At 36.6% G+C, this 24,120-nt stretch overlaps 1 protein-coding gene across 4 annotated transcripts in view; it reads left to right on the top strand.

Annotated features, from left to right (window-relative positions):
• BCKDHB (branched chain keto acid dehydrogenase E1 subunit beta) overlaps positions 1–20,274 on the top strand; it is a 117,027-nt gene extending 96,753 nt beyond the window's left edge. For 2 of the 4 annotated variants that reach the window (XM_061460418.1, XM_061460417.1), the window contains 2 exons: positions 14,820–14,972; positions 19,937–20,274. In XM_061460418.1, the coding sequence (XP_061316402.1) occupies positions 14,820–14,960 (141 nt within the window). In that variant the 3' untranslated portion in view covers positions 14,961–14,972; positions 19,937–20,274. Of the gene's footprint in view, positions 1–14,819; positions 14,973–16,368; positions 16,411–19,936 lie in introns of all 4 variants that reach the window. The other 2 variants (XR_009744582.1, XM_061460419.1) reach the window with 2 other exon arrangements.
• Positions 20,275–24,120: the final 3,846 nt, after the last annotated feature.

Raw genomic sequence — 24,120 nt, 5'->3', positions numbered from 1 at the left:
GAGCAACTTCAGAATAGCTTCCACAATAATTCCGTTTAACTGTGAGCATTTGTCTTATCTCTGCAACTACCCATGTAAAGATGACAGCTGCTGCAATGAGGTGACACGGATTTGAGTTTTCTTCATAATTACTCAGGATTACTCAAAAAATTGCATCTCTAATCCATTCACACTAGGACTCTTTCCTAGTCAGAGTAAACATCTTCAAAGGGTGGCATATTTCATTTTAGAGTAAATCTCCCTATGGAAAGATTTGGAACTTTTTAGCAGTGATTGAGAATTAAAGATCCTGTTGAATGTCTCCTCAAGTAACTATCTCCCTTACAAGAACATCAGTAGCATTGCACATCCATCTTCTAGTTTGTCAGTGCAGATATATGGCAATTGAGATTATCCACTTTAAATCTGCTCAGCTGTTCTGCAGTGTTAGCAGACTGTCTGCAAGGTACATTGCAGTTGTCTTGCAAACTATTCTAAATCGCCATGGCATTTATGTTTTTTTTTTTTTGAGAATGGTATTAAAGTTTGGATTTGCTTTTGGGTTTAGTATGATTTTTTTTTTTTTCCAGTTAAATCAGTTCACTCCCCAAAGTACGTACTTTTTAAAAATTTTAAACAGCTTATTGCTCTGTTGTCCTGTTGTTCAGACTTATTAGTTGTCCATTACCTTATTACTATTCTGCAGTTTACTTAATTAAAACCACTCACACCCTTTGAAATAACCCATCCTGATCGAAAGGGACAAAAAATTCTGTCTTAATAGATTTGTTTCTGTTCTCAGAGAAGCTGAATGAATGACATGTAACAGCATGGAGAAGAGTATTTAAACACTGGTTAGAGCTGAGAAATTCAGATACATATTTCATATTCCCTTGGGGGGGGGGGGGGGGGGGGAAGAAATCTTGAAAACAGCTCTTGTAAACTGTAAACAGCAATAATTCAGAAAAGTTACACCAAATAAGTAAGAAAACCTTCAAAATATGTTTGGCTATTGCAAACCATTGTGTGCAATAAGAAAACTGCAAAGCAGCAGCTTGAATTTCATCATGCTTTGGTCACCATACTACACTAAACCTCAGCCATTGCTTTCTTTGGTCAGAGGGTCTTGTAGGCTCAAGTTGTTTATTAACCACGAAAAACTAAGCTTTTCTTTCTCTGTATTCTTTGTGGTGACCACTAAAATAAGTAGAAATATCTTAAAAAAAATTTGCACAGTGTTCAGAGGAAGCTATTTAAACCTCTGGTTTTGTAGAGCATTCAAAGTAATATTGATTTTATGATGGATAGGAAACTATGCAGCCAGCAAAACGCATAATTTCTGGAATATCCCTGAATTCATAGCCGATACAAACCATGAAATAGTGTGTTACATGTGAGCTTTATTTCTGTGGCTGTTTGTTTTTTACTTTTTACGAAAGACATTTGAGTGCGTGTTTCTTGTTTTGATCAAGACTAAGTACAATGTCAGATGCTTAAAGCTGAATGTTCAGTGATATAAACCCATGCCTGCAGTGTCTGCAGGATTCTTTCTTATATCTGTTAGCACAATTGGTTGACTGTATTTATTCTGGCTGACACATGAAAAATACAAAATTAATGCAGTCACCAAACACAATGATGAAAGCCCCAATACGCCTTCTGTACCACTTCCATTTTTCTCAACACTGGTTTTCCATCCAGTGTTCCCTCCAAAAAGCATCAAGTACTCATTTTCTTCAGTTACTGTATTCTGATAAAAATTTTTGTCAGGCTTATGTTTTCTGAAACTTAATTTGTTATTGAATTTGCTGGGCTTTATAAAGCAGGTTTGTGTTGTGCCAGGTTAATTTGACAGATTAACCCTAACATTACAACATTTTGACAGTACAAGAACTAGAAGTTATATGATGAAGAGACTGTAGTATGTTGGGCTCTCAAAAATGTCACCAAGGCTACTGGTAATGTTTCTTCAGACTTGGTTAGATCTTAACACTCTCTTTAGTTTCTTAGTTACAAAAAATAGAATTACAAAAAATAGAATTTGTGAGTCATAAAGTCACTCTATTCTTAATATAATAAAAATTAAGAGTCTTGTAATGAACCTGGATGATTTTGTGAGTCTCAGGAGCAGGAATAGAGTACAGTCTAATCAGGTAAAGTACAAGGTTATAATGCTAGGAGCTAATAACTTTTTTTTTTTTTTTTTTAACATAAACTTATAGTCTATTAGTTGGGCAAAAGAGGAAGAGCTGGTGTATCCTTTGCTTTCTGCACCACTATGAACCACCACTATCATGCGGTCGGATAAAAAGACAAATGTGTTTGGAGAGGCCTTTACTGTAGAAATAGCAAGGACTTATTTTGTTGTAGAAGACAGTGGTAGGATCTCCTTTTGGAGTATTGTGTGTAATTGAGATCAGCTAGTTTTAAGAAAAAAAACATTGAAACCAGATGATGTGAATGAGGAGCTAGTAGGGTAACCAGAAGCTGTGGAGAGCCTGCTGTATAAATATAGCTTAACAGTGCTTGCCTTCTTCCCACTATCAAAATGAAGGCTACAGGAACATTAAGTCCTGTTTATAAATTTACTGGGGAAACGAGCAAAGGTAATGAGCAGAAAAGGACCTATTTTACTAAAGTAATGCTGGGGAAAATGGTATATGAATGAATTTAAAATGAATGGCTTGAAATTATAAAAAGGGTTTTAAGGTAAACTGTCATAGAGAAGGAGTGTGGATAAAAAATCCCCAGTAACAGCAATATCCCCACAGTAGAGAATACACAGTTAAATATGATCACTTTATGGTAGAAACTATGGCCTTCAGGCAGAGACTGTATTTGGATTCTGAGACCTCATCAAGTCTTGTGTCTTTATGCTTTCTCAGAAGTCCGGGAAAGGAAAACTTTATCTGGACATGGCCTGGCGGTCTCGTTATATTGGTAGGAAATCAGATGCATGGGCTGATGGGCACAGGAATTTCCCTGATTGGATAACCGTTGTTTAAAAATGTGTTTTGGTTTTGTGGTTGCGCAGCTAGAACAGCACATCAGTGTCAGTGCACCTAAATCCCTGACTTCCAACCATCAGTAGTGACTTTATGTGATGGAAAATCTGATTTCAACAGCAGATTGCTGTTTGGCCACCAGCAATTGAAATGAACCTAAATAAAGTCTCAGACTTCCACAGAATTTCAATTTTGGCTTCTTTCTTAATTCTTCCTCTTTTATATCATATATTGCAGACTGTAATTGGAAATGGCTAGAGTTTATGCTATGGTATAATCACAGTACTGGATACGGGGCAAAACAAGAAGAATGATGTGTTTCAAAGCATATGTTGAATATTGAGAAAAAACAGCAGACATAGAGACCTTTAATTCTTAAATGACCCTGCTTTAATATATTAGCTTTGGATTTTCTTTTTTTTTTGGGGGGGGGGGAGGTTGTTTAGGATTACTGTTTACTAATTAGCTTTACAGAATCAGAGCTTGTAAATATGAAAACAATCTCTATTTATACTGTAGTTCTGTTTTATATTTGTCATATTGAAAGCCGTTTGTTACTGGTCTACAATCTTCTCGAATGCAGCTTGTGTTGATAGAATAATCTCAGCATAAATTTTAGGTAGTGAATGAAGTGAGAAAGAACTTCCTAACATACTTATATGGGGGAAATATTTTGATTTTTACAGTTAGCAGTCACATAGGGGGAAAAGAAATCTCAGCTTGAACTTTCCTTTTTGCAATATTACCGATAGCTTAGTTTTACATGTCACTCATGGCAGCTGTACTTTAAGTGCTATATGTAATTTAAAAGATGAAAATTATGCCAAGTGCTTCATGGTAATTTAAGCTATCTCTGTAGGTATTTTACTTTTTACTCAGTTTCTTCATGAAGAAATTCACTATACAGCTGATAACATAGGTGGAAAAGATAGGATAGGTTCCATAAAAGATTTATAGTTTTGGCTTTAAAGCTGAAAGTTCATTAGCGGTGTGAAAATGAAAATTTAAGGATTGATTTAGTGTAAAAGGAAAGTTCATATCACCGAAATCCTTGTAGCTTGATGTCTAAGTTTCTGTATTCAGTGTAATACTAATTTAATTTGATATCAATTATACAGTGAAATACTAATTTAATTTGGTATCAATGTAATCATTTTAACTATGAAAATTATTTAAGTGGTCAGTTCTGAAACACAGACCAAGTTAAATACTTGCACTTAATCCAATGAAAACTTCAGTAAGACTCCTAGAATAGACAGTTAACCTCTACCTGTATGTTTCTCTAGTGTATAAAAAAATATGTATTCTGTTATTTGTATTTTTGTTCTTACATGTTGCTGGGTATTTCACAGGTCCCATGCATTTGTTTTTATATATGCAGTTCATTGACTCTTCAAAAGGAGGTCAATAGCTTTAAATCATTAATTCTGGGAAAAGGCAAATAAAATTTCATAGCCTCTGAAATATATTATTCCTATTCTTCATTTTGAGACCAGCTTTTTAATTAACATATGCAATTGTAGTGGGTAGATAGTTTCATTAAACGGTTTAAAATGAAAGTACATCATTGGCAGGTTGGTCTTTTGTAACAGACTCACGTTAACTTTTAATAGTTGGAAAAATTAATAAAGTGTTAATTTTTTATTATCTTAGACCTTTTGGTTTGGTTTTGATTTTTTTGGTTGTTGTCTTTTGGTTTTTATTGTTTTATTACCACTTTACCATGGAATAACAATGTATCTGGTTTGTTTAAAGAGTCATTTAGGAAAGCCAGTAAAAAAATGGTCAGAACTATATATGTATATATAAAATACATTTCTAGAAGAGAAGCTAATAATTGTAAGAAAGTTTGGCATAACTTGGTATAAAAATTTAAAGGTTTATGATAAAATATTCTTCATGCTTTTTAAGTCAGCCTGTACCCAAAAGCTCAGCCTCCAGTATGGTACATTCAGTATTTCTTAGTAATTTTGTTTTTTATAAACCTTTATAGTTTCTGTAAATCCTCATTGCATTTCCCTCCATTCAATTGTTTTTATTTTTTCTGTAAGATTTGCCTCTCTATATTCACCAGTCTGTAACTGTTTTCTAACTGTTACTTTTGCCTTTAAATGAGAGAATATTTAATATTAGTTGAAGCTTTGCACTAGAGTTCTTCTACCTGGGGGTTTGAATCATCAAGCAGCTTCCTATAAATTGAATACTTAAGTAAAATGGCAACTCGGTTTAAGGAATACACTATAAGACTCCTCCTACATCTGTTTCAAGTAATCTAATATTTTTCCTCTGCTCCGAGTCCATTTCACAAAGACCATAATGTTAAAAAATGCTGTGGAAAAAACCTAGATAAACCCCAACCTTTTCATGGGTGGACAAAGATATTTCCTTTGTACTTGCCTCTCCCTGTTGCCTGGCCAAGCTGAGGGTTTGTGCTGGGGAAGCATTTGGTGATGGTCAGTCAGAGTGACAGCATCATTCTCACTGTGGTTGTCCCAGAGTGCTTTGGTATAAAATGGGAAATATGCTGGTTTAAATTGTTTAATAACAGGAGTTGAAATTGCATTTCCTTTGAATTTCATTTGTATGTGTTGAGTGAAGTACTTCTGTGAGGATTTTACTGTGCCAGATATGTATATTGAAAAGGCTGTCTTTGCAGGAATCTCTCAGCTGCCTAAACAGCTGTAAAAATAAAAATACCACTCACTGCTATTAAAACTCTTAGCAGCAAATCCTTCCTGTCACTGCTGGCATGCTGTGCTTAACCAGAAGATGTTTTTGCAAAATGCTTGTTTAAGTAAGTAGAGTGGTAGGTGATAAATGATGATCTACAAGTTTAAATCTGATTATATTGCTAAGATATTTCTAGGTTTGTGATTAAAAGGTGTAGTATGTAATTAGAAGGAGGATAATCCTCGCTTTATCATCTTAACAAATATTTATTCTATCGCTCATTCATGCAGAAAAATGACTTGTGATCTGCAAACAATTTCTCATAAGAATGATTTTATGCAGGCATATTAGCTCCATTGATTTCACTTAGATTATTGTCTGTGTTAATGTATATGTAACAGTTTGCAGGATCATTAACTGAACGGATGAGTTAGTAATGCCACATAACAAAATAAAGCAAGTATCTTCAGATACTCATGGGTCTGGGAATTAATTCAAACTGTCTGTGGGGCTTTGGGCATGCTTTTAGAAAATATGTGGGTCCCAGTGCAAGTATTCATAATTGATGCTTCAAGAAATTAGGGTAAACTTGGAATATCCTATAGAATAATAATTTGTAGTGAATGTGCTCTAAGGTTGTTTGCTACTCTAAAAGGATAACTTCTATTTGAAGAATTTTGTCATATTTTGGGTATATAATGTATAGCATAAATCAGTAGGAAATACCTTGGATAGTTTCAGATATCGTGTAGGAATAATTGCTTAGAAAAAAACAGTATTTCTCATACTTGCAGAGAAAAGATGGGAAGTGATCACCTAGTAGATTACAATTAAATAACAAAAAGCCCTACTTGCCAAAGAGTGGTGTTATGATTTGTTTAAGGCTATTGTGTATTCCAGCAACCTGGAAGTCCTGTTTTATCCCCTGGAACATATCCATCTTGTGCCAGGTTTGGTTTTTTTTTTGTGGAGAAGAAAGATTCCGGCTGCTGCCCCTCATCCCTAAATAATGCAAATGATAAATTTACTGGGAAGAACTTGATTCTGAATTAAATATATTGCAGTTCTGATCCCAGCATTCCACCAGGCTGGATTTAAATTGTGTAAAATTTTCATGGGAAGTTGTAGCCTTTTGAATAAAACATAGGATGAGAGAGAATGAAAATTACTTTTTATTTGTTTGCCTCCTTTTGTGGGAAGGATAAGCTCTTTGACATAAACAGAATGGGGTTTTTGTTTGTTTGGGGTTTTTGTTTGTTTGGAGTTTTTGTTTGTAAATACTTTGAGGATGCAGTGGCGATTTTTAGTTTTGCCACCAAGAAAATTAAGACACTGACCAAGGCTCTAATCCCAACAGCTTCAAGTTAATATTGTTGCTGTGAATGTTTATTGGTGTGGTTGTGTTATAAGCTTGATAAAGAAAATTTAACAAGTCATATCTGTCTTGCATTGGGTTATTAAGCCCAAGGTTTGTTTGTGAAGCTGAAATGAAAATTGAAAGCAGTCTTCAAATCCATGTTTGAATGAGAACCTCTCTTCATTTTTTTACAATACTTAAATTTGACTTCATTTATAAATATTGCTTTATGTGATTCAGTTCTATAAAGACAATAATTACCATTAATTGCTTTTTAGTGGTAACAAGTCATTGAATTACACTCCCCCAAAGTGCTTCTTTATTTTTTAATTGCTGCTATATTTTTTAAGTAAAAATATTATCTGTTTTTGCAACTGTAAGATAAATAGTTTTAGCAGTAAACTATTTCTTTATATTTGACAAGATACTAAATCTGCAAGTTCAAAGAATTGGTAACAAATAAAATCTCATTATAAGCTACGCTGAGTTCTAAAGGATTGTTTTAAAGTGATCTTGAAAAGGAGAAAACTCTTTGGTAAAAGTTAAACATTTACATCCAACTGGAGAGTTCTCTGAGGAAAAATTGTATCACTACTGTAGCTATCAGAAAAAGATTTATAAAAGTATTTTAAGATGAAAATGGCTAAGCTGTTGGAAAAAAAAATGTTCCCACTAAAAAGGGATATATATATCTCAACTTGAAAATATCTCATGGGTGGATAGTCATTAACTAGCTCATAAAAGTGTTCATAGGAATGTAACATATATATGTTGTCAAAGCAAATTAGGTTTAAAATTTGTAGCATTTAGTGCTTGCAGCTGTCAAGGAAAGTACAGTATTACAATTGAGACATGAAAACTGCAGATGTTTGACTTTTCTTGTATTGCAACTATTCAAATTAGACTTTTAAAAAATTTTATTTTTATTATTTTTTTTTTTTAGTAGAAACCAAAGGAAAAGACCTTTAATCTGTATCTAGTGTCAGCTTTATTGCATGAAATCCACCTTTTATAAAGTGGGAGTTGATCAACTACCTCTTTGGAAAGTTTGTTTTGAAAACAGTTATCTAAGCTTTGGCTTAAAAAATAGTTTTTGTTGTAACTGAGAACTTCATGCTTAGTATTAAGTTATAGTAATCTTACCTCATTCTTACAATAGTAGGTAATTTACAGTTAAAAATCCACATGGGGAAGTAATAGAGAACATAAATGTAACAGAGACCTACAAAGTGATACAGAATAAGTTTGAACCCCACACTTTAATTTATGACAACATAAATCAGAACAAAGATATCAGAAAGTGAAACTCCAATATGATAAGAGTTTTCTCTCTGAAAAATTATTTAAATATGTATAGTTTTGGTTTTTTTTTTTTTTGATTTTAGAATCTATAGATTAAATGGCACAATTCAAAGTTCAAATTGACAGAAACCACAATTAAATTCAACCTTTTCAAATAGTCACTAAGTTCCTGGGTTTAAGTTTTGTAGCTGTTGTCAGCAGTGAAATAAACAGTCTTGCCTGAAAAATATTCCTACAGTTTTCCTTGTGTAATGGACCTGAACCTTGTGTTTCGTGGTTTTCTTATGACAGCAAAAATACCAAAAGAACTATTAAAATTTTTATCAAACTCTACCTATTCATGTTAGTCTTTAAAATTGACTTTTTGTTTGTCATCTTACAGAAAGTTCCCATACTGAAAAAAGGAGTTGCAAAATCAGTGTTCTTATGTAGGAGCTCTGAAGTCATATGATACTCTTATAGCTCTGAATTTTTTTGAGAACCTGTAGGGTTGCAAAATAAAAATAGCACAGAATAGACCCCTGGGACAAAAAATGTTGCAGCAAGAATTGATTTTTAAAGGAAAGTGTTCTCCCCTTAGGAAGTATTCTGCAGAATAGTAGAATTTAAAAATAAAAACTATTTCATTTTTACTGATTTTAAGCCATGTCAGTCAGAGGGGAAAAATGAAATAGATCCAAAAGGTACAGAAATAAATAGAATAAGACCAAAATAGGGGCAAAATACCAGTTAGGTAGTGTCTGTCTTGCTAGCTGCATGTTAAATAGTCTCATTTACAGGTACTTACAAAGTGTTTGCATATGGAGGTTTTTTTACTGTGAATAGAGAATGATAGAGATTATCTTCAGAGGAAGGATAGTCTGGAGGAATAAACTCTATTTTCTTACTGGCCAGATGCCTAAAAGCACTTCCCCTAAACTGCAGACCAGATTGCTTTATTTTGATATGCGTTGCAGAAGGATGAGTAATGTTTTCTTTCAGTAGTGCCTGATGGTGGATTTTTTTCTTATTTTGTCCTTTTTGTACAATTGTGTATCTCTATAAATGCCTGCAATTCTCAGTTGTATTTTTTTAAGAGTTTTGCACTCAGAACTCTGATATAGCAATGAGTAGCTGAATCTCTGATATGAGTAAATTATACACATAAATAAAGCAAAAATAAACTTGGATAAAGTTCCCCATGTTAGCATGCTAGCATATTATAATTTGGGGGAATAGAGGGAGTATACCCAGTACTAGAGGATGCATTTCAAATGCGACCATGTAATGCCTAAAAAGTCCTTGATTTTTAGCATCTATTCTAAGAATCAAGACGTAAGATAATTTTGAAGTGGTGTGTGTGATACATTTGACTGATTGCTATAAATTTCAAGAACAGATTTTTGGTGGGACTTGTGCTTTTAAGCTGTTTGAAAAGTCTTCCCAAATGTATGTTAAACATCAAATGTTTAGGTGAAATAGTGCGACCAATTAAAATGCCTTTATAGAATATAATAAGATATTTTCCAGGACGCTTAGAGGGAAATTCAGGCAAATGAAGGCAATTGGCAAAGGTCATATTGAGTAACTGAGGCCAGAATTTGACCTCTGCAGTTAGGAAGCAGTAAGATCAACGATTTAATGCTTTGTTTTGTTTTTTTTTTTTTTTTAATTAAGACAATTTAGATATATTAGACTGTTAACTGTATCTGTTCCTTTATAAGCATTTTTTTTTTCCTAACAAAACAGTAATTTTTTTTACTCCTGTTGAATTTTGGAAGTTCGTGGATATTCTACTGAATAAGTGTGACTTTTTCATACTGATTTTCAAAACTGCATTTAAAATATTTTAGTCTGAATTAGAAATCCCATGCTTACTACTTTACTTTTGAAACCATTTAATTTTCAAGTTTTTCCCTAAGGTCTTTCCTTAAAAGATGTCAGATTGTTTAAGCAATTCATCTGAAACTTATTGAAGACTGTAAGTTTCCACTCCCTTATTGTGCAAGAGTGCTTTGGGCCAGTACCAGCCCTTATATGCCCAAGTAGTATGGAGTAAATCCACTTAAATTTAAATTTTGATTTTTTATCACTCTCTTAAATACTGTGGTAGACTTGTTCTGAAATCTTGTACAAGGGATGTCTGCCAGTGTCTGTCTTCAGAAGGGCTGGATGTTGTGAATGGAATAGTCTCAGTACTGTTTTTCTACAGTGTGGCTGTACAGGTGCTAAAAATCTGGCACTGCAATATGTACAGCAGATGTGGAAGTATCGTATTTGGGATGAAGTGGATTCTTGTTAGTCCTGCAGTCTTTTAGCAGCAGGTGTGAACAAAAATCTGTGTAAGACAGGCTGTTTGATGAGCTCATCACTAAACTGCTCTTCAAGCTCAAAAAGGAAGATGACTTAGAAATACTTCCATAGACTAATATTCTTTTTATGTTAGGGTATAAACCTTATGCAAACAGGATTTTTCAAAGTCTAATGCCATCTAATGAAGAGTGCAATCTTGTTTGCTCAGATTATGGCCATTAATGCCATCAAGCAGGCCGTTTCAAATTCTGTAACTTTGAAGAAGTTTGGTTTGATTTGAGGGACACAACCGAATAAATTGTCCCATAAACTAGAACTGATACCAGAGTTAAATCAAACCTCCATGAACTGATAAACTTTTTAGTTGTTTTTTAAACAAAACTGGCTCCAAACGTAAATGGAGACAGCTACAAGCAAAGACCTTAGTGCTACAAAAAACTTGCTGCATACCTAGGTGCATCCAAAGAACACCTAGTAAAGTAGTAGTATCTTCTATCAGACCACCTTACATGATAAAAAAAGAAGGATTTCCCTCTGAATCATCTAGTTAAGATATTTAAGCTTGTTTTTGGTGTGTTCAAGGCCATGTTGGACAGAGCCTTGGGTGACATGGTTTAGTGTGAGGTGCCCCTGGCTATGGCAGGGGGGTTGGAACTAGATGATCTTAAGGTCCTGTCTAACCCTAACTATTCTACAGTTCTATGATTCTATGTCTCCTTATGTGTAAAACGTGTGGATTTGTGAATTTTGGTTTGTTTTTTTTTTTGAGGACCAAATACTTAGCATATGGTGGGAGTATCAGTGTGTTTCTGTGAGTAAACCCAGCTATCCTACTGTAAGCATGGTGAAAGTCATAAAAACGTTAGCTTTATTATGTTTTGAATAAGAACCAGGATGGCAATGTCAAGAGTTTGCCATGCTCTCAGCAAGATCAAGACTTTTATCTCTTTACTTCTACATTGTAAAATAAAAATGCATTTTCTTGATTGTTTTTGAATTATTTTTGGATTATAATTTTATTGCTACTCTATTAAAACCCCCAAGTCTTAAATGCTTTGATTCTTTGCAATTTGCTCTTATCAATATTCTTGCAATTATTTTCAGTAAATCTGAAAGAATTTAGTGTCAACTGAATCATCTTCATATTGCTAGGTATGCAACATTTCTGTTGTTACTGTAGTCATTGAGAGACTTAACTCCAGTAAGTTCCATAGCCAACACACCACCTGACCCAAACCTGCATTTGTAAAATGTATGTGTCAATAATCTCACAGTCCACTGCATAATAGCATATACACTTGTGTAAGATTTATGTATGAGTTCAGGTATGGCTGGTAACCTAAAAAATACATTGTAAGATGATCTTATAATGGGGAGAATGGACTAGATGATCTTGGCAGTCCCTTCTAACCCAAACCATTCTATGATTCTGTGGTGGTAGAATCCAAAAATCTAAAACCTGTAAGCAGTTTATTCAGTGTGTTGTTATGCAAATGTTGTTACTTTGCTAGGAATACTACTTTTTCCATGATAAACTATTGCAGTGTGAAATTCTGTGCCTGGCATTATTAGAGCCACCTGGGTTTGAATCTCTCTGAAACTGTGTTGACTTCAGTCAGGTAATGTGTAAGTAGAGAGTTTCCCTCATGGGTTTGATTGGTGGCTTGGGTCTATTTTTTTCTGTCTCTGAAGAATTTTATAATATTTTATAAAAATATAAAAATATTTATTGCACTCATACAGTGCAATAGCTTAGTTAAAAATCTGCAAACACACCCCCCCCCCCCTTATCTCCAAAATGGTAATAGTAAAAGAGTTATGTTTGTATGCATACACACAGAGAGTAGCTCAGACTTTAGAGCTTTTCCACCTTTATCAGGCTGTCATTCTTGAATGGTGCGTGACAACACAATACTGCTCATCCCAGCTGCACTCTCTGACTCCCCCACTGACGTAAGGGAGTCCCCGTGACTCCCTGGAATCTGTACGAGTTTCAAAGCAATAGGGGTATGCTTAAAGTGAAAGCTGTTGCTGAGTTTTAAAACCCCAGAAGGGGTGCTTGTAACAGCTGGTTTGTGTTCTTGAGGAGAAAAGTATTAAGTGGAATTTTGGAAAGTCTTATGACTTACTTTTTACTCTGAATTAACTATATTAGTAATAGAATTACTAAATATGCATGCTTGCAACTATTCTATATGGCTCGGGTTTACCAGCTGAGATTTATATTTACAGCCAAGCCCTTGGTGTTATTCAGGGGTGTATAGCACCCCACCTGCCAGTCACGGCTGACATTTCTCTGCTGCTTGGGCTGCTGAAGATGCAGTGCTGCTGTCTGCACGCATGCCCAATGTATGTGGAATAGTGCAATAAATATTTTCAGTGAAACTAATGAACTTTCTCTCTAAGCATCATTTAGGATGAGCTTTTGTCACAGATCTGGGTATGATGTAAACTAAAGGTCTCTCTTAGGCAGCGGTACTGTGTTGGGTACTCTGAAGCAGCAGTGCAGAGTTGGAAGGCTGTGGGTCTAGAATATACTTGTATGCTTTGGTGTAATGAAACTTCACAGATGGTCAGGACAGTCAGTTTTGGGATGGTATGAAAACTACTACTTTGTTTTATTGGGTAGTCACAACATGGGAACTAAGGATTGATTAGTAAGACAAGTATTCTTGCCAGCAGGGTACAGAAGGACATCATGATCTACCTCATGGGCAGGTAAAGAGTTAATACACTGTACTGCACAGCATTTTGTACTGATGTGAATCTTCCACTTTACAAAGAAAAGCAAAGATGTGCCTGAAAATGGAGCTCAAAAAGTCTTTTAATTGCACGTATTTTTTACCTCAGACCTATTTGGACTCTCAGGTTTTCTAGGTGAATTAGTTCACAATTAAAGGTAATGATACAGTACATAGTCACACAACTTCTTGGACTTGCAGGAATCGTGTAGATTTCTGTCTTACAGAAATACGCCACTTCACAATGCACCAAAGTGGTAGCTGGAGCGAAAGGTTATAATCTCAGTGTGTTATGAGTACCTTCTATGCTGCCAAATACTGTGTTGTATATAAAGCACAGTAAGTTAGACTTGGGCTGCCATGGACTGCAAGGCACGTGCATTCAGAACAGTTCATCAGTCTGAGAAAATACTTAGCACTTTGCTGCAGAAAAACATAGCTCTTTGTGGGCCTGGTTTGCCTTGTGGGCCTGGTGGAAAAGGACTGGTAGATAATTCTTCACCTTCGGTTTTGCTGAGCCAAGTGCAGGGGAAGTTGGCCAGGATGTCTCAGTTGCTGCAGTCCATAAAGGAGAGGCCAAGAGGAGATGTGTTTTGCCTCTTCATTTGTCTTCCCTGGAAAGCAAATACGTATGCTAAAGATAGGGGGAGAAAGGGTGCTTATAATTAGTGTCACCATCAGTTTGATCTGGCAAAGTTATTTCTGTATCTACTTCTTGCAGATTTTCATAGTCTGTGACTCCTAATACTTGACAGTAGGAAGATTGAAACGTCACTATTTATTTAGTTATTAAAGCTGATAATATTACACGTATTTCCATAGGTTTCTTTCAGATTAACATGGTGCATTTGTAATATTTTGTGTCCTACTAGGTCAAGTAATGAAACTCTCACAGTCATTGCCAAATCTGATCTCCAAATAGAACACAAATTGAGGGGTTTTGTGTACAGCACGGATTTGACTCAAGGGTGGAGATACAGAAATCCACTTGAGTTCAAATTCGTAATTTCCTAACTGCTTAATGCTTCTCAAGCAGTCTCAATAAGGTTCAAAGAAGTTTGAATCTGATGTTCATGTATCCAACAAATAATATTTACTCTTAGATTATGTAATTTTTCTATAAGTTTCAAAGTGGCACAGGAAAGAAACTCTTATGCTTTTTTCCTAAAATATTTGTTTCTTGGCAGCATGTGTCTGGATGTATAGCAGACGTACTAAATATAACCTGCGTATGATTTAATGTAGCACACATGTAGAAAATGAAAATAACATTAGTACAAGTTGTTATTTTAATATGGACCTTTGGGCAAAAGGAGACACTGTTCTGGTCTGGCCTACTTATGCTGTGATATAAATAGAAGGTTTGAGTTGCCAGGACTGTCAGTCTGGCAAAGTTCATTCGACCTTAATTTGTGATGCAAGACTCCTGAAAATAATGGCCTCTCTAACATTGTTCTGTGTTTCTGTTAATAGGAGGAATGCTTTTTGAATTTAGAAGCTCCTATTTCAAGAGTATGTGGCTATGACACTCCTTTCCCTCACATCTTTGAGCCTTTCTACATCCCAGACAAATGGAAATGCTATGATGCTATTCTAAAAATGATTAACTACTGAACAGCAGTACAGGTGAGAAATAATGTCCTATACTCACAGTTTGCCTGTAAGGATTCTGTCAGAGTCACTGTAAAGTCTGGGGATAAGGTGCTACTTTTTTAGTCAGTTATAACAAGAATTGCCTCTTATGGCTTCAGTCTTAAAGGTGTCTGAAAATTTTTATGTAGTGCCATTGAAGTCAGTGTTTAAAATTAATCACCTTGCTTAATCAGTCTGAAAATTGTCTTGTATCCTGAGAAGTGAAAAGAACATAGGGTGAAAGTAATGCAGAGAGAATATGTATTCACCTATAACAGAAGACCTACAGTTACTTCATAGGCAAATCGTAGTGTTAAATTTTATAGTTTTTCACTCTTCAGGGTGGCCTGTAATCCTGTGGGGTATTAATAAGGCCCACTTTACACCAAATACAGGCACTGCATTGCAAGCATACACAGAGCATTGAAAATACACAAAGTATTGGTAGTATCTTACTGCTCTGTTAAAATAAAATTATAAGGCTTCCATGTAATATTTATGCTAAAAGTATTTTTTCTGTATAATTGTTTCTGTAATTTGGTCGCGCTTGCAGATTTCTGTGTGCCGAGTGCATCAGGCACCACGCCTGTGAACTAATACATATTTCTATTACATGACTAACAGTCTGTAACATCCTTTTCCTTTATTTCATTGTAATATAATACTAAGTAGCATTAGACCATGCAGTGGCATTGCTGTGGAAGAACTTCTGGTGTCTAATGACCAAAGTTTAATGATTAGGAAATATGTCAATACGTTTTATTCTCTACTTCCTTTAATTAAATGAATCAAGTAGCCTAGTTTTTGAGATTGAGTCTTGGTAAGTCGTGTACCTCTGAACTAAAAAGAAAAGGTGAAACCAGCAGGCCTGTTTTCCTTTGGAACGAGGAGATCAGGGGGGTTTTAGCTGTTGACACCAAAGATGGGAGATCCAAGGTGGACCCTACATTACAGGTGCCCTCTGTTTTACCTATGCATTAAGCCATGAATTAAGTTTAAGGCCAGGAATAGAAAGAAGGTTGTTAAGTCATTAATGTTAATCTTGTTTATATGCATACTTACTTTCAGGATGACTTTTTGCAGTTCACTCTCCTTTGTTCCCCGTGATAGCTGATAGTGGGGTGCCTGTATGTGAAGTAGGAATGCTACCAGTGAGGCAGTGTCTCTGAAAGTTAATGTAGTTCCACTTAAAATACTACTCAAAAATCACCTGTTACTGACAAACTAGAGCATTTCCTTATGATCAAAACTGAAGAATGTAGTGATCTTTTTTGTAGAGTGTGTGATAAATGCTCTCTTTTTCATTACAGTTGTCCTTGCCTTTGTGTTGAAGTAAACTTGTTAAACATTTATTTTCTTTTTTTGTTTGGCACCTCTGTAATAAATTCAGTGAAGCTTTCCTAAAGAGAATGGGTTGTATCTGCTCTTTGAGGTGAGTTACTAGGCCTTGCTAGGTAGCCTCTAATCTGCCCTTTCCAATGCAAACTAAAGGACAAAATATTCTTACCTCTGTGTAAGGAAAGACCCAGTTTAAGTGGGTTCTGGAATTGCATTGAATTTGTAGATGCTTTGAGGTGTCCTGCTCCTGCATTGTCTCATCCACAGGTCACAGTTCCTTTGACTTGGTTCACACTGGAGTTCCAACCTGTCCAGTACAGCATCACAGGAACAGTAGTGATGCCCTGTCCATACAGCAGTACAGCAAGGAGTGAAAACAAAAGGCAGCCACTGACAAGTACTGGATCCCAGCAAGCACAGGAGCCTTCCAATTAATATCTAAACAGCAGTAACAGCCATAAATTCTATATGGCATATTACAATCAAACCTGGCATCTTGAGCTCTTTGAGGCCATGCTGGGATCCAAAAAGGACTGTCGTAGTTTAAATCAGTGAGCAACTAAGCATCATGCAGGTGTGCTCACTCACTCTACCCAGTGGGATGGGAAAAGGAATCAGAAGGGTAAAAGTAAGAAAATTCATTGGTTGAGATAAAGAGAGTTTAATAGGTAAAGCAAAGGCCATGCACACAAAGCAAACCAAGGAATTCATTCACCACTTCCCATGGGCAGGCTGGTGATTGGCCATCTCCAGGAAAGCAGGGCTTCATCATGCCTAATCCACCCCCCTCTTCCTCTTTCCTGCTTCCTTCTTCTTCCCCCAACTTTATATGCAGTGATATGATTCCCTTCCTCCCCTTGTTACTGGATAATACCAAGTTGTGTAATGTTTCGTGGACTGCCACTGTTTGAACATCCTGTACAGACCTGGAAACAGGTTCTAGATGCATGGTGATGCTAATTCCAAACTTATTTATACCAGTTACAGTTCTTTAAGTTATTTGTTGTGTTGAAATCTTTCTGTCCTTATTCACACAAGTGTTTCTCATTTAACAAAGAATACAGCCGCATCTCCTTTAAAAAACAAAAGAATAAAACCCTCCCTGAAATATGGTCAGCTGTGTGTACAAATGTACCTCATACCCAAAAAGATTCTTGTCAGGCACCTGAAGTAACTTACTGCTTTGTGTCTAAGGTTAATGTGGGGTTTCAAGCTGGATGCTACAGTTAGTCATTTCTAAAGTTAGCCTTATTATCTTAATGTACATCTGGTTTTATTCAGTCTGTGTTGACAGTGTCTCACACATGCTTAGTTGCTTATCTTGAGGTTGACAGTATAAATGGATTTCCTGCTCAAAGGCAGTGTTTGACAATGCATACTGTATACCTCACCAGTGAGACAGGCAAGAGCAGAATCTGTATCTTTCAGCAGCTTCTTAGCTATTAAGATTTACATCTATGTTAGGTATAAGAGAAATGGCTTCCAGGTAGGCAGCTGTGTTCCAGATAATTCTTTATAGCTGGAAAAAAATAAGAGAAAAGAAGCAGTGAGATTAGAATGGATATACATTTCTTGGAGAGATGGAACAGTGTCTGGCTGTTTATCTGGGGAGGGATGGGGTGAAGATAAAAGAAGAAACAGAAGAAAACAGCCATAACTTTTATAAAATATACTCCTGGGATATTTATTGAGGGGTGGCTGTAGCATAGAAATATCAAATAGCCAAGTGCTTTCCTGTTACCTTTTGCAGCTTTCTCTACCACATTTGCATATTCTGTTTTCTTATCAAATTCTGAATTCTGGGTGTCCTTGCCAGGTGATGGTTTACCTCCATGAGATTGTGTCTGTTTGTAGGGACACCATTACTATTACAAATTTGGTCTCTAAAAATACAAAGTTATCACACCAAACCTTGTTATGGAACTATTTTACGGAAAGCTTAATCTTGGTGCTTAAAGGTTAGGCAGTGTTAGGGGATGGTAGGGTGTTGTTTTAAATTGGTTTTTCTTTCCAAGAATGTATTTGAAGTTGTATTTCAACGTGCTATGCAGTTTGCTCAAAACCAGTGCTCCAGTTGGGAGAGACTTGCAAATGACAGCAATGCTTTTCTGTCTCAACCAGTAAGTTGTGCTGGGAAATGGGAAGGGACCTGATAGATACTTTGGTTAATAATTGTCTGTTCTTTGCACTCCTAGTTATTAAGCATGGCTTCATACAGGTAACTCAAGGTACAGGAAAAACATAATTGCTCTCCCTGTTTGGTAAATAAAATGAGAGACTGTGCAAGATCATTTGGTTTTAACCTAACAGTCGGGTTTTTTTTCAGCACAGAATCCCAAGTGTAGCAGGCTAAACTGCCTGCCTTTTGTAATGCACTGTCTGTAACCCAATAGAACAGCCAACCTCCTGTGGCTTGAGTAGGGCACAGCATTCCTGGTTTATAATGTTTTCCTGCTGGATGGTGAAAGTTATGGAAATGGCCAGTGAATCATGTCTTATTCACAAGCAGTGAGTAGTCCAGATATGAGAGTCTATTAGTGCTATGAATTAATCTGTTAATATGGCCACTGAAAGTCTATATTTGTATACAAGCCTTGACGAGAACTCATGCAAGATCAGGAATAATTAAATTACCTTAAAAAAAGCTCTAAATAGGAAAGGTATTGACTATAGGTTTTTTACAAGATCCCTCTTCACTGTAACAGTGGATTGATGGTATGTTTAGTAGAGCTGTGTCGTGGTTTAAACCCAGTCAGGTAATTCGTTCGCTCACTTCCCCCCCCTTTCTTGCCCTCCCCCTGCTCTCGGAGGGATGGAGAGGAGAATTGAAAAGAATGCAACTCCCATGGGTTGAGATAAGAACAGTTTAGTAACTAAGGTATAACACAAATCACTACTGCTACCACCAATGATAATAATGATAAAGGAAATAACAAGGGAAGAGAATACAACACCTCAGCACCAGCTGACCGATAACTCGCCCCCCCCAGCCCGACCAAGCTCCGACCGATACCTCCTCCAACCCTGCCGTCTCCCAGCCCTTCCGGCTAACTCCCAGTTACATCCTGGGCATGACGTGCTGTGGTATGGAATACCTCTTTGGTCAGTTTGGGTCAGGTGTCCTGTCTCTGCTTCCTCCTGGCTTCCCCTCCTCCCTGGCAGAGCATGAGGCTCACAAAGTCCTTGGCCAAACCAAAACATCGCTATCAGCTCTGTTCCCAAGCTGAAAGTCAAAACACTGCACTGCACCAGCTACCAAGAAGGAGAAACATGACTGCTGCTGCTGAACCCAGGACAAGCTGTAATGAAACAACGTAGCAGAGTGGGATGGAAGGCATCATAAAGTTTTTGCATAAATGGTGATAATTAGTATCGTCTTCACAGTAGATATCAGTTGCAGCATTTCTAATTTCCAGGTGTCTACCCTGGCAGCTTTAAAAATTTAATGTAATTTTTAATATGTATAAGTAATTATTTTGCTGTAATTCACAGACCTTGAGGTTAAGAAAAAATTATAAATGTAAAAAGTAAGATTGCCATGGAGGGCACTGTGTGTTTAAGTTGTGGATATTATTTTCATCCTTAAGATTTGTCATTTATTTTGTCATCTTCTTCTGCAGAGATGAGAACAACAGGGAAATACGGAAGTTGCCTTCAGAACTCTTGACACTTTACTCATATCTTTTGGGTTTGGAATTCACATAGCAGACTGTTTTCTCTTAACTCAGCTATCCTTAATAATCATCTTGACTATTCTTCAGAAAATTCAAATCTTCCTTAATTATGAAATCAGTGTTGGGCAGGTGATTGCTATAAGAAATAGTTTCAGATGTATTTAAAGATATTCCAGATGTCGTATGAATGTTGCACCTTGCCATATTTCACTAGGTTACATCTCTAGAATTCACTGTGTAAATATTGGAAGCAGGATTTTATTGAATAAAACATATCATGCACATGTTGTCTCTTGGTTTTTGTTATTGTTTTGGGAAACCTGAAGAAGTTATTTAAATGTGACTGTATTTTCAATGAAATAGGCAGCCAGAGCAGCTTGTGCATCTGGTCTGACAGAGACCTTCTTTAACCACTGTCATTAGCTGTCTCTAAGTGGAGTGGCTTTATGTAAAATATTACCAGATACTGATTTTCCTTTTTGCAAGGGAAATGAAAACTCAACTTGTCTTGCGAACAGAGGAGATACTCTTTTTGCAGTGTTGCTGTAGGTGAGAACCTCCATTGGTACATCTTTCCTGCAGTATCTTATTTAAAAGTATGTTTAATCTAGATACAGACTGTGTTTGCTGCTAAGCAGCTGTGCAAAATGTGCCAGTTTGTTGAGGAAAGGTAACAGTACTGTGGCATATGCATGCTAGTGGTGGGACAAGAGGCAGCGCACATTCATTTTCTGTTGGTGAGGACACAGAAATACAAAATTACCAAAAAGACTCTAGTCTAGTGTAAAATTAAACCTGAATGTTTATTTTTCCTGTGCTAATATAAAGGGCACTGAACATCCCTAAGTGCAAAAAGAGGTCCAAACTTTCAGACTGAAGGCTTCTGACCTCAGTTGAGGTTTGCTTAATTTTCAATACTGCCCTTCTTTTCCATATGACATGCCAAGGGCACAGCAAAAGCGTTGTGAGAATTATCCTCTCTTGTCCTACATTCCAGCACCGCTCAAAGGGCAGCAGATCTTCCAGCACAGTAGTTGCAAAGCTTATTACTGAATTCCTTTGGTACCAGCTCTGCTCATTTTTCCACCAACTAAATTAAGTGTGAATTCAGCAGTTCATAGTCTTTTTGTACAGAGAGCAAAGCAACCGAATCAATCTCATGCTGTGTTGCTTCTAACTACATGGGGGAAGGAGTGAAGGGGGTGGGAAGATGTATGCCAGTAGCCAGATAACCACACTTCCGTTATTATTCAGGGGAATCATTCAAGGAGAAGGGTAACTTTGTACACAAACCTGCGTAGGGCAGTCCTTAAGTTAGTGGCTAAAACACAGCAGGGAGGAAACTCAGGAGGATAACTTCACTCTGAATATCAGTGGATATTACCCCCATATCCCTCCATCATCTACTTTGATGATTTGTGAGGTTGTTAATGAGGTGATCCACTGAAATCCAAGCGAAATATGGCTTTTGATTATGGGTGCCCAAGTGCATACACTTGCACCTCAAAGTGGTGTGCTTCTCAGGGCTCTGAGGCAACTCGTGTCATGCTTCCAAATCTCAGGAGCAATCCCTGTAGTGTGATTTCAGTGTTTGTAGCATGGGGCAATTCTTGTGCTCCAGAGAACTCAATGCAAAAAGGACTTGTACAGGTGGAAGGTGCTAAATGATCATCTTTTCAGGGCTATTTTGTGTAAGACTGCCTTCCTAGTTCATACATTGCATGCAGAATCCCACAACTTGATAATGAAGCTGTTAATGTTTCTAATCAAAGTAAAATGATATTATTAGTCATCTGTCTGTAAATCTTCTGTAAATGACATGTATAAAACTTTATTATTGTTTTAAAAAAGATAGATGCATTATGTATTTTATATTTTTTGTGCTGGATGTAAACTTTTGGTTTTATGAAGAAAAATGGTTTAAAAATTATTTCTTCCTTTTATGAAAATCAGTAGATATTTGAGCAACTATCTTCTAAAAATGTACTGTTACTGCATTTTAAAGCATATAAAATAGATACAATTATAGTACTGCCATAGTAAAACATGGTTTCATAATTAATATCCTTAATACTATACACTTTGAGGGTTTTAAATTTAAAAGCAGTTTGTAATTTAGTGCAGAGCTTAAGTTCAAGTTGTGTGTATGGAGATAGAGAATAATGTATTTCTTAATAGACATGCAGAAAATATTTGCTCTTAATGTAGACTACTACAGTCCGGTTGAGGGGCTGGTTTTGCATTTCAGTGAGTGGTGATGTGTCATTTTTAATAGTATAACAAGTTTTCTTTTCTTCTCCGTTTTGGATGATAGAATATTTTTTCCCTGGCAAAGACAACTGGTGTTCTAAAACAGGTGCTGCTCCCAGCAGCCTGCCTAGATGGCAGTATCCACTCACGTAACTTGTGCTCAAGGATGGCAGCTGTTTAAAGTGCATATTATAGAAAAATGACATATAGTTCTAAACTGGACAGGAAGGCCTATACTGTTAGACACAAATAACTGTTTCTCATTAATTTCTTAATAATAAAATCCATAGATAAGTCATATTATCTGTTTTTTAACTACTTAAGTCTCTTAATTAGAGTATGCAAAAAATTTAACCTGGACAGTGATTGCTTCCCTTTAAGTAACACCTTCTAAAGCAAAAACCATGTCAGTACTCCTTGCTGGTCGTCCAGAAAATTAATAATTGATCTAGTCATGCTGGAAATTGCTGGAAATAATTATGGTGCATAGTTTAATGCTGGATCCTGATGCCGGAATTCAAGAAATACACAGGCTTATTGGGATCCCAGATTTATTAACTGCAGAGGAAAGACTTGTATACTCTTTGCCTGTCATCTAGCTAAGTTAAGAGTGTAGTGCTGTAACAACTTCATCATAATAAACAGTGTACCAATTAGTGAAAATTGGATTTAAATCATTAGAGGTATTCTCCCTTGTGGAAGTGCATGTGTTTATAAGAGGATTAGCCAGTAGTACATTTCTGACTGCAGTAGCCAGGAGCCTTGACAGAGCCTTGACATAATGACCTTCCTCTCCTCTGGTCTGATAATCAGTTCTGAGTTCGTGAATCTTTTCAGACAGTTCTCTTGCTCCTGTAGCTAAAAAACAGTGTTCCCGGTGCACTGGTGTATTGCAGAAGGTCTGTTCTAGCCACATAACTTCAGAGGCAGCAACTGAAAGGAATCCATTCAGCAAGCTGGCAGAGATTGTTATCACAGCAGCTCATGGGGTTCAGTGAGCATTATAGTTCATAACAAAATAAGCTGACACAGTCTGCAAGCTCTGCCAGATTTCAGTAGACCTGAAATAAGGATGTAATTCTTTTGTAGCTCTTTTGCTGCTTAGCTGCTCTGCAGAATATATGTTTGTTAGATATGGGAGACATACATCTGACTTCAGTATAAACAAGATTTTTAGGACTTAATTCGGTTGCTTATACTTTGGCATCAAGTACCATTTGAGACACCCTGGGGTAGCCTGCGTGGTCTCCACGTCTCCAGCTGCTGCTTCCATAGGCCCTATGTGATATCTGCCAACCCCATGTGTATCTTGGGTGCCTTAGGGCATCTCACATGGCACAAGATGCCTGCATTCAGGCATCTAAATGGAGCCCTTTGTTTTCTGAGGCTTGGATACCTGATGTCTGATGATTTTTCTGTGAGCTTGTATAAAATTCTAGCACTAAGATTGGTGCATGCCTCAATTTTCAAAATAAATTGCTCAAATCCCCAGGAAGTACATGAAGTGGGATATATAACATGTTGTGCATGTGAAAGAAAGGATTGTCTCCTGGATGACAGGCTGATGCAGAACTGTTAGTTCCTTGAGGTGAGTAATTTAGAGCAAAACCCCAGCCTTATAAATGTCCCATGGCTGGAGTTGGCTGCTGTAACTCACAAGGTTTCTAATGAATATCTGAAGATAATATGTGGGCAGGACCTGGTTGTTCAGCAAAGCCATGAACAACAGTGGTGAGTTAATGGGGGATGAGGGAGCTGCAGTCCCCTCACTTCCTGCAGGAGCTGTATGTGGGATTCTGCTCAGGATTAAGACACCTAAATTTAAGTGTCAAGATACAGATGTGTATGGCTGAGCAAAGCAGGTGAGCTAGCTAGTAAGT

This window comes from Pezoporus flaviventris, unplaced genomic scaffold, assembly GCF_033815535.1.
Source record: "Pezoporus flaviventris isolate CSIRO_AGI_PZ_B2104156 unplaced genomic scaffold, CSIRO_AGI_Pfla_v1 ptg000031l, whole genome shotgun sequence".
Taxonomy (NCBI): domain Eukaryota; kingdom Metazoa; phylum Chordata; class Aves; order Psittaciformes; family Psittacidae; genus Pezoporus; species Pezoporus flaviventris.
Note: the sequence above shows the minus strand (reverse complement) of the source record. Positions and strands in the feature narration are given on the sequence as shown.